Below are 12,872 nucleotides of genomic sequence, written 5' to 3'. Positions count from 1 at the left end.
TGGAGGGAAGTTTGGACCCTGGAGGAAAAAAAGTGAGGCTGATGTGGCCAGAGATGATTGGACACAGCTCACTCACTTACTCCATTCTAAAAATGGACACTGAAGCCTGGAGAGTTTACATGGCTCTTCCCGGGCCACATAGTGAGCAAAAGAGAGGACCAGGACTTAAAGCAAGACCCGTAATTTACCAAAACCTACGCCGTTCATTACTGCTTTTAAGTCAGAGTCGGTCTCAATGACTATTTTTTTTTTTTTTTTTTTTTTTTTTTTTTTTTTTTTTTTTTGGAGACAGAATCGCTCTCTGTTGCCCAGGCTGGAGTGCAGTGGTGCGATCTCCACTCACTGCAAGCTCTGCCTCCTGGGTTCACACCATTCTCCTGCCTCAGACTCCTGAGTAGCTGGGACTACAGGCACCTGCCACCATGCCCGGCTAATTTTTTTTGTATTTTTAGTAGAGACGGGGTTTCACTGTGTTAGCCAGGATGATCTCGATCTCCTGACCTCGTGATCCACCCGCCTTGGCCTCCCAAAGTGCTGGGATTACAGGCATGAGCCACCGCGCCCGGCCTCAATTACTATTGAAATACAATGCAAGTTTTTGGCCTGGTGCAGTGGCTCACACTTGCAATCCCAGCACTTTGAGAGGCTGAGGCGGGCGGATCACTTGAGGTCAGGAGTTTGAGACAAGCCCGGCCCACATTGCAAAACCATGTCTCTACTAAAAATATAAAAAATTAGCCGGCGTGATGGTGTGTGCCTGTAGTTCCAGCTACTCAGGAGGCTGAGGCAGGAAAATCGCTTGAACCTGGGAGAAGGAGGTTGCAGTGAACCGAGATCATGCCACTGCACTCCAGCTTGGGTGACAGAGTGAGACTCTGTCTCAAAAAAATCCCCCAAAAAACATAAAAACAAAAATTAGCCAGGCATGGTGGCACGTGGCATGAGAATCGCTTGAACCTGGGAGGCAGAGGTTGCAGTGAACTGAGATTGCACCATTGCACTCCAGCCTGAGCGACAGAGTGAGACTCTGCCAAAAGAAGGAAGGAAGGAAGGAAGGAAGGAAGGAAGGAAGGAAGGAAGGAAGGAAGGAAAGAAGGAGGGAGGGAGGGAGGGGGGGAAGGCAGGCAGGCAGGCAGGCAGGCAATGGAAGCTTTAAATCCAGGCAAAAAGAAAGTGTCTAAGGCGGTATAGTGAGGACATCATTAATCAAGCATTAGCTTAAACTGTTGGATGAGATTGGACAGAGCGGGATACGCTGAGGCTTGGTGGGCATCAGGACTCAGACCACATAGCAATTTATCAGCCACTGAATGGCAGCTGATGTTTCATGGGAGCTGGAAGCCAGATTCCTACCTATAGAGCTGGGGGTGGGGGTCACAGATATGAGAGGTCTTGGAGAGAACATGGAGGTCACCGGAGCTGAAAGAAAATGCAACGTGAATCGGGATTGTTGGATCCTATCATTTAGCGAGGGGAGAGCAGGACACTTGGTGGGCACTGGCATCTGTGCCTTGGCTCAGCTTGAGACTTTTGCTATCCTGGAGTTTCTATGGGGATGAGAACCTAGGGAATGGGGGATACTTTCCTCCTGGAAAGCAGGCTTAGGGAGGAAGAATTCCCAGGGCATAGGGACTTCAGGGCCATGATTACTCACTGCTGGTGGTGGAGATCCAGGACCGATGGTTATAACCGGCAGAGAGAGAGAGAGGGAGAGGAAGGAAGAAAGAATAGGAGTGAGAAGACAGGAGGAGGTTAAGAGAGGGAGGAGGGGGGTAGAACTCAAAACACAGGTGCATCAACCCTCCTGTGTGCTTTCTCTGAGGTTCATTCATGAATAACAACAGCTGGGGAGGCTGAGATGGGAGAATCACGTGAACCTGGGAGGCGGAGGTTGCAGTGAGCCAAGATTGTGCCACTGCACTCCAGCCTGGGTGACAGAGCGAGACTCCGTCTCAGAATAAATAAATAAATAAATAATAGCTAGTCTTTTTTTGTTTGGTTTAGTTTTTGTTTGTTTGTTTTGTTTTTTGAGACAAGAGTCTCCCTCTGTTGCCCGGGCTGGAGTGCAGTGGTACAAGCTCAGTTCACTGCAGCCTCCACCTCCCAGGTTCAAGCGATTCTCCTGCCTCAGCCTCCCAAGTAGTTGTCATTACAGGCACACGCCACCACACCTGACTAATTTTTGTATTTTTGGTAGAGACCGGGTTTCACCATGTTGGCCAGGCTGATCCTGAACTCCTGACCTCAAGTGATCCGCCCACTTTGGCCTCCCAAAGTGCTGGGACTGCAGGTGTGAGCCAGCACGCCCGGCCGACAGCTTGGTCTTATTAGTTAACCGCCTCCTACACTGATGCTCATGATATCTTCACCCTCATTATCATTAACAACAATGACAATAATCAATCGCCAGAGGCCCCTCCTTATTGTGGGGGTTCACTATGTGGCTGGAATACTGCCACCTTCATTAAATAAATGATGGGGACAAAATTTTCTGTTTCCAGGCTTATTTGTGTTTCCTTTATCCATTACGTATAATTTTGTCGTTGCTGTCTGAGTTTCTCCTCTTTCCCGACTTTTCAAAGACAGGAAAGACTTTTGGCAGTATAGTTTCTGGAATTCTTTCATGTGAAATTGAGATAATAAAAGGGGAGGGAAAGAGAGAGAGAGAGAGACTGACTATCGGGAGGGGAGAGGCTAGGGGGTCAGCAGGAGACGATAAAGTTGCAGAATGAGAAGAAATGAGGAAAAGGGGATTTTAGTAAGTATGGTATGTTCTGAAACATGAATTAGATCCTCTTTGGCGCTCTGTGAATAGTGCAAAGAAAATTTAGACTTATTTTACATTTGATGGTCTGACTGGTTTTCTTGAAACTTCTGAGACTGGTCCAAGTGGAACCCTGTGGTTTACTTGGGTTATTAGGATTTTATCTTATTTGATCTTCACAATAATATTAGGTGACATTTTAAAAATTAAAAAAAAAATCCATTCTGAAAATAGGGCCAGGTGAGGTGGCTCCCACCCATAATCCCAGCACTTTGGGAGGCCCTTGGGCGGATCACTTGCGATCAGGAGCTTGAGACCAGCCTGGCCAACATGGTGAAACCCCATCTCTACTAAAACCACAAAAATTAGTTGGGTGTGGTGGCACGTGCCTGCAGTCCCAGCTATTCAGGAGGCTGAGGCAGGAGAATCACTTCAACCTGGGAGGTGGAGGCTGCAGTGAGCCAAGACCATACCACTGCACTCCAGCCTGGGTGCCAGAGGGAGACTCTATTAAAAAAAAAAAGAAAGAAAGAAAGAAAGAAAAAAAAAGGACACTGAATCCTCTTGACAGGATTAGTAAGATCTAACACATATGGCCGGGCACGGTGTCTCACACTTGTAATCCCAGCACTTTGGGAGGCCAAGGCGGGTGGATCACCTGAGGTCGGGAGTTCAAGACCAGTCTGACCAACATGGTGAAACAAAAATACAAAAATTAGCCAGGCACAGTGGCGTGCACCTGTAGTCCCAACTACTCAGGAGGCTGATGCAGGAGAATTGCTTGAACCCAGGAGACAGAGGTTCAGAAGTTGTGGTGAGCCAAGATTGCACCACTGAACTAGGGAGAACGGGGAATGGGAAATTATTCCTTCAGTCCTGTTTGGGGTGATAAAAAAAGTTTTGAAAACAGATAGTGGTGAGGGTTGCACAACAAGGTGAATGTATTAGTACTGCTGAATTGTACATTTAAAATGTTTAGAATGGCAAATTTTATATTATTTATATTTTACCACAATAAAAAGTTATTCTTACTTGTTCTTGAGGACACACTCTCAGAGGCCAAGGTGGACATCCCAGGTGTGGTCAGAGGAGCAAAGAGGCTTCCAGCCAGTGTACTGAAGGTGGTGGTTTTCTTGGCCACAGTGGGACTGGAACCTGTGGTAGCTAAATTAGTGGCTTCAACCATTGTAGTTCTCAAGATAGTGGTTGGACTCACTCCTTCTCCATGACTGGCTTTAGGTGGTGTTGGCGTCTCTGATGGTATCAACGTCATGGAGGTGCCTGTGACAGTCCTGGAAAATTCTGGGGGTCCAACTGAAGTTACAGATGGTGAGGTTTCTGTGTTCCAGGAGGTCACAGTTTGGGGCTTATCAGTTGTTACAGAGGCACTGGGAAGCCCAGAGACAGCAGGGGAAAAAGTCAGAGTTAGAGTACCCGTGCTGGTCTCTGCTGAAGAGCTGGTGGCCAGTAAGCCTGTAGTCTCTAATAAACCAAGGGAAAGAGTTGAAGTTGGAATCACTGTGCTGGTTTCTGTCCCTGGATGGGTGGAGAGTGAGGCTGTTTTTGCGGAAACACCAGGTGAAGCAGTTGGATTTAGATCAACTCTGCTGGTTCCAGTTACAAGTAGGGTGAAGAGAGAGGCTGTTGTCTGAGTTGGGAGAGCTGTGCTAGTCTCTGCACCAGGTCTAACGGAGAGTGAGGCTGTGGTCTCTGATACTTGAGGAAACACAGTTGAAGCAGGAAATGCTTTACTTGTCTCTGTGCTGGGATGGGTGCTCAATAAGGCTGTGGTCTCTGGCATACCAGGAGAATGAGTCAAAGTTGGAATAGTTGTCCTGGTTGCTGCCCCAGAACTAGTGATCTGTGAAGTCACCATCTCTGGTGCACCAAGTGAGATTGTTGTCAGTACAGCTGAACTGGCTTCTGTCCTAGGACTGGTGGCCATTACAGGTGTGGCATCTGGACTACTATGGGAAAAACTGGGGGTTGTTCTGGAAACAGGTGTGCTGGTCTGTGGAGGATGAGTGACCCAGGAAGCCATTGTATCTGGCTCACTAAAGGGAACAGTCCAAATTGGAACAGTGAAGCCAGTCTTTGTCCCAGGATGGGTAGCCGATGAGACTGTGGTCTCTGGTTCACCAAGAGAAGGAGTCAAAGTTGGAATAGCTGTACTAGTGTCTGCTGCAGAACTGGTGACCTGTGAGGTCACTACCCCTGGTATACTGGGTGGGATGGTTGTAGTTGGAACAGCTGACCTGGCGTCTACTCCAGGACTGGTGACCATTGAGGGTGTAGTGTCTGATCCCCTGTGGGAAAAGTTGGGAATTGTCCTAGAAACCGTTGTGCTGGTCTCTGCAGGATGAATGAGCCATGTGGCTGTAGTCTCTGGTTCATATGGGGTCTCACTCAATGTTGGGAAGGTTGTACTGGTGTCTGTCCCAGAACTAGGGACCAGTGAGGTCACCAGATCTGACATATCAGGTGAGACAGTTGTCGTTGAAACAACTGAACTGGCTTCTGGCCCAGGACTAGTGATGGCTACTGGGAGTGTGGTGTCTGACTTACTATGGGAAAACTTGGGGGTTGTCCTGGGAACCATTGTGTTGGTCTCTGCAGGATGAATGAGCTGCGTGGCTGTTGTCTCTGGTTCATATGTGGTCTCCGTCAGTGTTGGGAAAGTTGTAGTGCTGTCTGTCCCAGAACTGGTGACCAGTGAGGTCAGCATCTTTGATGCACCAGGGGAGACAGGGAGAGTTGGAATGGCTGAACTTGTGTGTGTCTCAGAATAGGTGATAAATGAGGTGGTCTCTGGCTCATCAGAAGAAAGAGTCAGAGTTGGAATAGTTATACTGGTGTCTGTCCCAGAACTAGTGACTTGCGAGGTCACCATATCTGGTACTTCAGGTGAGACAGCTATTGTTGGTAAAGCTGAAATGGCTTCTGCCCCAGGACTGGTGGCTATTGAGGGTGTGGTGTCTGGTTCACTATGAGAAAAATTAGGGGTTGTCCTGGGAACTGTTGTGCTGGTGACTGCAGGATGAATAACCCATGAGGCTGTTGCCTCTGATTCATGTGGGGACTCAGGCACTGTTGGAAAAGTTGCACTGATGTCTGTCCCAGAGCTAGTGACCAGTGATGTCAGCACACCTGGTATACCAGGTAAAATAGTTGTTGAAATGGCTGAGCTGGATTCTGCCTCAGGACTGGTGACTGTGGAAGGCATAGTGTCTGATTCACTGTGGGAAAACCTTGAGGTTGTCCTGGGAAGAGTTGAGCTACTCTCTGCAGGATGGGTGACCAATGAGATATTTGTAAATGGCTCACCAGTGGAGACAGTCAAAGTTGGAACAACAGAGCTTGCTTCTGTCCCAGGATGAGTGACCCATGAGGCTGTGGTCTCTGGTTGACTTGAGGCAACAGTTAGATTTGAAAACGCACTGGTCTCTGACCCAGAACTAGTGACCAGTGAAGTCACCAGCCCTTGTACAGTAGGGGAGACAGCTAAAGTTGGAATGGCTGAAATTGTCTTTGCCTCAGAATGGGTGACCAATGAAGTTGTGGTCTCTGGTTCATCAGAAGAAATAGTCAGAGTTGGAATAGGTGTACTGGTTACTGCACTAGAACTAGTGACCAGAGAGGTCACCACTCCTGGTACCTCAGGTGAAACAGTTAGAACAGCTGAGCTGGCTTCTGCCCCATGACCGGTGGCCATTGAAGGTGTGGTCTCTCGCTCACTAGAAGAAAGAGTTAGAATTGGAATAGTTGTACTGGTCACTGCCCTGGAACTAGTGACCAGAGGGGTCACCACTTCTGATACCCCAGGTGAAACAGTTGGCATTGGAACAGCTGAGCTGGCTTCTGCCCCATGACTGGTGGCCATTGAAGGTGTGGTCTCTGGTTCACCAGGAGAAAGAATCAGAGTTGGAATAGTTGTACTGTTTACTGCACTAGAACTAGTGACCAGAGAGGTCACCACTCCTGGTACCTCAGGTGAAACAGTTGGAACAGTTGAGCTGGCTTCTGCCCCATGACTGGTGGCCATTGAAGGTGTGGTCTCTGGTTCACCAGGAGAAAGAGTCGGAGTTGGAAGAGTTGTACTGGTTACTGCCCTAGAACTAGCAACCAGAGAGGTCACCATTCCTGGTACCTCAGGTAAAACAGTTGGAACAGCTGAGCTGGCTTCTGCCCCATGACTGGTGGCCATTGAAGTTGTGAACTCTGGTTCAACAAGAGAAAGAGTCAGAATTGGAATAGTTGTACTAGTCACTGCCCTAGAACTAGTGACCCGAGAGGTCACCACTCCTGGTACCCCAGGTGAAACAGTTGGAGTTGGAATAGCAGAGCTGGCTTCTGCCCCATGACTGGTGGCCATTGAAGGTGTAGTCTCTTGTTCACCAGGAGAAAGAGTCAGAATTGGAATAGTTGTACTGATCACTGCCCTAGAACTGGTGACCAAAGGGGTCACCACTCCTGGTACCCCAGTTGAAACAGTTGGAGTTGGAACAGCTGAACTGGATTCTGCCTCATGACTGGTGGCCATTGAAGGTGTGGTGTCTGATTTACTATGGAAAAAAATGGAAGTTGTCCAGGGAACTGTTGGGCTGGTCTGCGCAGGATGCGTGACCAATGAAACTGTTGTGGCTGGTTCACCACGGGAGTTTGTCAGAGCTGGATTAGTTGTACTTGTCTCTGCCACCAAACTGGTGACCATTGAGGTCGCCATCCGTGATACACCAGGCGAGATAGTTGAAGTTGGAATGGCCGAACTTGTCCGTGCTTCAGGATAGGTGACTAATGAGGCTGTGGTCTTTGGTTCACCAGGAGAAAGAGTCAAAGTTGGAACAGTCATATTTCTGCCTGTCCCAGAACTAGTGACCTGTGAGGTCACCAGATCTGCTGCACCAGGTGAGACAGTCATAACTGGAATAGCTGAACTGGTTTCTGCCCCAGGACTGGTGGCTATTGAAGGTGTGGCATCTGATTCACGATGAGAAAAATTGGGGATTGTTCTGGGAACAGCTGAGCTGGTCTCTGCAGGATGAGTGAGCCATGTGGTTCTTGTCTCTGTTTCATGTGGGGACTTAGTCAGTGTTGGGAACGTTGTACTAGTATCTGTCCCAGAAATAGTGACCAGTGGGGTCAGTGCATCTAGTTCAGTAGGTGAGATATTTGTTGGAATGGCTGAGCTGACGTCTGCCCCATGACTGGTGGTTGTGGAAGATGCAGTGTCTGATTCACTGTGGAAAAAATTAGGGGTTGTCTTGGAAACAGTTGGGATGGTCTCTGCAGGATGGATAACCCATGAAGCTGTTGTATCTGGCTCACTAGAAGAAACATCTAGAGTTTGAATAGCTGGACTTCTCTCTGCCCCAGAACTAGAGACCAGTGAGGTTGTGGTCTCTGATTCTCTACTGAAAAGAGATGGGGTTGTCCTGGGTACAGCTGTGCTGGTTTCTGCTCCCAGGCTGGTAGCCAATGAGGATGTCTTTTCTGGAACATCAGGGAAAACATATGGGGTTGTGATCATCATTTCTGTGGGGCTTGTGCTGGCCATTTGCATTGATGCATTGAAGGGAGTCAGTGTTCCCAAAGTGGGAGTATAGACACTGGTCGTCAAGGTGGCTCTGGAAGTGGTCTTCAGAGCTGTGGTGGTGGTCTTCAGAGCTGTGGTGGTGGTCTCTGTTCTTTTTGTCCCTCCTGTGTGTAGTCCTGTGAATTGGGGAATGGGCACACAATTTGAACAAAATAATTACATGTACTGGACTAGCAATAGCTTATTTATTCTCCATAGGAGGAAAGGGAGAGAAAAGTCTCTCAGTTACTAGGATGTGCCTGGGATGCTTCTGGAATGGGAAAAGAGATTGTGATTGGTATTCCCCTATCTTACCTTGGTCTGTAACTTGGTTGCATCTTCACCTATAACTCCTCTGTGAATTCTTGACCGCTACTCTATTCCCTCTTCCCATGTGTTTCCTGCACTGTCAGCCTCTGAGCCTTGTTCAAGCTCTTCTCTCTGCCTGAAGTGCCCACTTCTCATCAGATTCCTTAAGTTCTGCCATTATTGAAATCCAAGCCCACATCCATCTTTACAAATTCATGCCAGAACTCATCTTTGCTTCTCAATATTTCCTTATCACACTGTCTGAATCTGCATTGTACCATCCTTCACAGTCTCATTTGTAACAGCTATTCACGTCTGACTGTTTGGCATATGGTAAGTGCTCAACTAATATTTGTTGAATGATTGAATGAGTGAATATGTGGATGGATGTATACTTAAGTGGATCTCCTCCGACTTGAGAGAGATTAAGTATTGTGCATCATGTGTTTGAGAGCTTGGGCTCTGGAATAAGGTAGCCCTGCCTGGGATTCTGGCTCTTTCTCTAAAGAGATGGGTGGCTCTTTAAGTTAAAAAATATTGCTGGACCTCCATTTTCCCATCTATAAAGTGGCGATAAGTACAATGGCCATCTCAAAGTGTTGGTAAGAAGGCACCAAGCACAGTGCCTCCTGGGTCACAATAAGACATTACTACTATTACCACGACTATGACCTGCTATTGCTACTGTTATTACTATCACTTCTCCACCTACCATTACTGCTGTTATTGCTACTGTTACTACTACCTATTGCTATGGTTATTACTATGATTACTACTACTACTACTGCTACTACTATTGTTACTACCACTATTACTATTGCTACTGTTACTACTACCACTGCTACTACTACTGTTACTACTACCACCACTCTACCTACCATTACTGCAGTTATTACTACTGTTACCACAACTATTACTACCTATCACTATGGTTATTACTATGGTTACTGCTACTTACTATTACTACTGCTGCTGCTATTACTATTGTTACTACCACTACCACTTAATATTACTACTCTACCTACAGTAGAGTAACAGCAGTAATGGTAGTGCTCTACCTGCCATGACTGCTGTTATTACTACTGTTGCTACTAGTATTACTACCTATTGCTATGGTTATTACTATGTTATTACTATGGTTACTACTATTACTACTATTGCTGCTACCACTATTACTTATGATTTCTACTGTCACTACTACCACTGCTACTACCTACTACTACTACTGTTACTACCAACACAACTCTGCATACCATTACTGCCACTATGACTACTATTACTACTAGTATTACTGCTTATTGCTATGGTTATTGCTACAGTTACTACTACTTACTAGTGCTATTGCTGCTATTGTTACTACCACTACTACTTGCCATTACAATTGTCACTACTAATAATTCTACTACAAAATAAACATTTGCTAAATAGAATTCTCCACCAACCACACTAGACACTACCAGAGCTGACCAAGGTGACTGGAATGCCTCTGAACAAGATTCCAGTAGCATTGATGAGACAGCAGCTGCTGACCAGGCTTTAGAAAATGATTCCTAGGGAGAGGAAGAACTAGCTGGAGGCTTCTCTATAAAGCCCACAAAGCCTACTGGAGCTTGGTAGAGAAAGGGGGTAAAATGAAGGGGATTTTGACTCTGATTATGGAGCAATGTCCCTGTGTTGCTGGATATACTCTAAAAACAATATGTCTGAGAATGCACACTCTAAAGTGCTTCATGTGTATCTAACAATGATGGTGATGATGATGGTGATTATGTTGATGGGAAGGAGGAGGAGGAGGAGCAATTGCAAAGCACTTGACATGCACTGTCTTTTTGATCCTCACAAGAACATTAAATGGCACATTCTGGCCAGGCACGGTGGCTCACGCCTGTAATCCCAGCACTTTGGGAGGATGAGGTGGGAAGATCACCTGAGGCCAGGAGTTCTAGGCCAGCCTGGTCAACATGGTCAAACCCCGTCTCTATTAAAAATACAAAAATTAGCCAGGCACAGTGGCGTGCATCTGTAATCCCAGCTACTTGGGAGGCTGAGGCAGGAGAATGACTCGAACTCAGGAGATGGAGGTTGCAGGGAGCCGAGATTGCGCCTCTGCACTCCAGCTTGGGTGACAGAGCAAGACTCTGCCTCAAATAAATAAATAAATAAACAAACAAATAAATAAAATAAAATGCACATTCTATAATTCTTGTCATTTTACAGGAGAGAAAGAGAAATCCAGAGACCACAATTTACCAAGGTCACACACAGCTATTGACAGGGCGAAAACTTGAACATCATCGTATCTAAATCCTAAACCCATATTATTAACCATTGCGTTATATTAATTCCCTAAAGGAACTTCTGGATCTTCCAGAATGGAAAGAGAATGAAGTGAGGTGAAAATGCCCATCTAGTAAGATGGATCTTAGGATACATTCTCCAGTTCAGTGGTTCTCAACCAGGGGCAGTTTTGCTTCCAGGGGACACTTAACAATGTCTGGAGATATTTTTGGTTGTCACAACTGTGTGTGGGCAGAAGGTATGGCATCTAGAACAGAGGCCAGAGAGGCTGGTACATCCTACAATGCACAGCACAGCCCCCATCGCAAAGAAGCATCTGCCCCAAATGGCAATAGAGTCAAGGTTGAGAAACCCAGATTTTTATTTATTTATGTATTTCATATTACTGCCTTTTAAAGTGAAAATTTTGTTTCAGACTCTATTCAAAACAGAAGGAGGAATTACTAAATATTGTGACAAAGAAAACATGTAACAGTGATGTCATAAACCATCTTACATTTATATTGTGCTTTTATTCCCCCCATTATACTTACATATTGTAATTTAGCTCTCCAGTGAGGACAAACATAAATAACCCAGGAGCTCACCCATCTTCTTTATTTGAGTGAAAGTTTAAAAAAAGTACAGTTCCAAAGTTTTCATCATGGGAGATATAATCCTAGGTATTTTTTTTTTGAAGTTTCTCTTACAAGAGAGTTGTGCCTGTTTTTCAACCAGGGCATACATAAAGGCTGTTAGTTCATACTTATTTTTCCTACATTTGCTAGAACTATTCGGATGTATTTTCAGACATACTATCTCTCTCTCTCTCTCTCTCTCTCTCATATATATAGTATATTTTATTTAAATAAAAAATATATTTTATTTATTTATTTATTTATTTATTTATTTATTTTTGAGCTGGAGTCTTGCTCTGTCACCCAGGCTGGAGTGCATTGGCACAATCTCAGCTCACTGCAGCATCTACCTCCTGGGTTCAAGCGACTCTCTTGCCTCAGCCTCCCGAGGAGCTGTGATTACAAGTGCATGCCATCGTGCCCGGCTAATTTTTATATTTTGAGTAGAGATGCAGTTTCACCATTTTGGTCAGACTGGTCTCGAATTTTTGACCTCAGGTGATCCACCCGCCTCAGCCTCCCAAAGTGTTGGGATTACAGGCATGAGCCACTGCGCCCAGTTCATAGTAAGTTTTTAATGAGCATTTTAAAAATTTAGTTAATATGGACAAATTTGTGAATATTCGATGTTGGAAAAAACTCACTCAGCATGCCATAAGGAGAAAGAGAAGTGGTAACATCTTCCTTGTAACCATTAGACAAAGACTCAGTTCAGACAGGGAAACCTATGACAACCACATACAATTCTCTCTCTAAAGAATACAAACATTTTGTCTCTCTGGAGGAGGAAATATGGTCAAGAGTGGCATTACTGGGAGGTAAGCAAAGTTAAACCTACCTTTAGGACTGGCAGGCGAAGTGGATGTCTGAGGGCCTTTGACTGGTCTTATGGTACCTCTGTGTGCTGCTTCACTGGGTATTTTTGTGATGTGCTCCGCAGTGCCATCAGTTCCTGAAGATGAAGGTGGGGAGGAAAACTGGGGTAACTCATCTCATTCAGAAGAAGAGTACTGTCTAAATGGATCCAGTTCATTGGCCACAAACACTCCTCAAGTCCATCAGTATGAACTGGAGCTGGGACTATGTGCCATAAGTGGCCACACCTGTCCATAGATCCATCCACCTACCTATAGATTTGTCCATCCTTCCTTTCATTCATCCCTAGATCTGATCATCTATTCTTCCATTTTTTCTTCCTTTTATTCTTTCCTCCTATCACCCATTCTTCCTTTTGTCTTTCCTCCCTTCTTTCCTTTCTCTTGCTTTTCAAAATTTTAATTTAAAAGTTTGTATTTCAATAGCTTTGAGGGTA

General features: G+C 45.7%; 1 protein-coding gene across 1 annotated transcript in view; it reads right to left on the bottom strand.

The window, feature by feature from the left end:
* Positions 1 to 12,872, bottom strand: part of MUC16 (mucin 16, cell surface associated) — a 132,472-nt gene that overhangs the window by 82,481 nt on the left and 37,119 nt on the right. The window contains exons 4-6 of the mRNA XM_030821778.1: positions 12,399 to 12,512; positions 3,797 to 8,473; positions 1,655 to 1,690 (exon numbers count right to left, since the gene is read on the bottom strand). Coding sequence (XP_030677638.1) covers positions 1,655 to 1,690; positions 3,797 to 8,473; positions 12,399 to 12,512 — 4,827 coding nt within the window. The remainder of the gene's footprint in view (positions 1 to 1,654; positions 1,691 to 3,796; positions 8,474 to 12,398; positions 12,513 to 12,872) is intronic.

The sequence above is a fragment of the Nomascus leucogenys genome, chromosome 10, assembly GCF_006542625.1.
Source record: "Nomascus leucogenys isolate Asia chromosome 10, Asia_NLE_v1, whole genome shotgun sequence".
Classification (NCBI taxonomy): Eukaryota; Metazoa; Chordata; class Mammalia; order Primates; family Hylobatidae; genus Nomascus; species Nomascus leucogenys.
The sequence above is the reverse complement of the archived record's forward strand: the minus strand, read 5'-3'. Positions and strand labels throughout refer to the sequence as shown.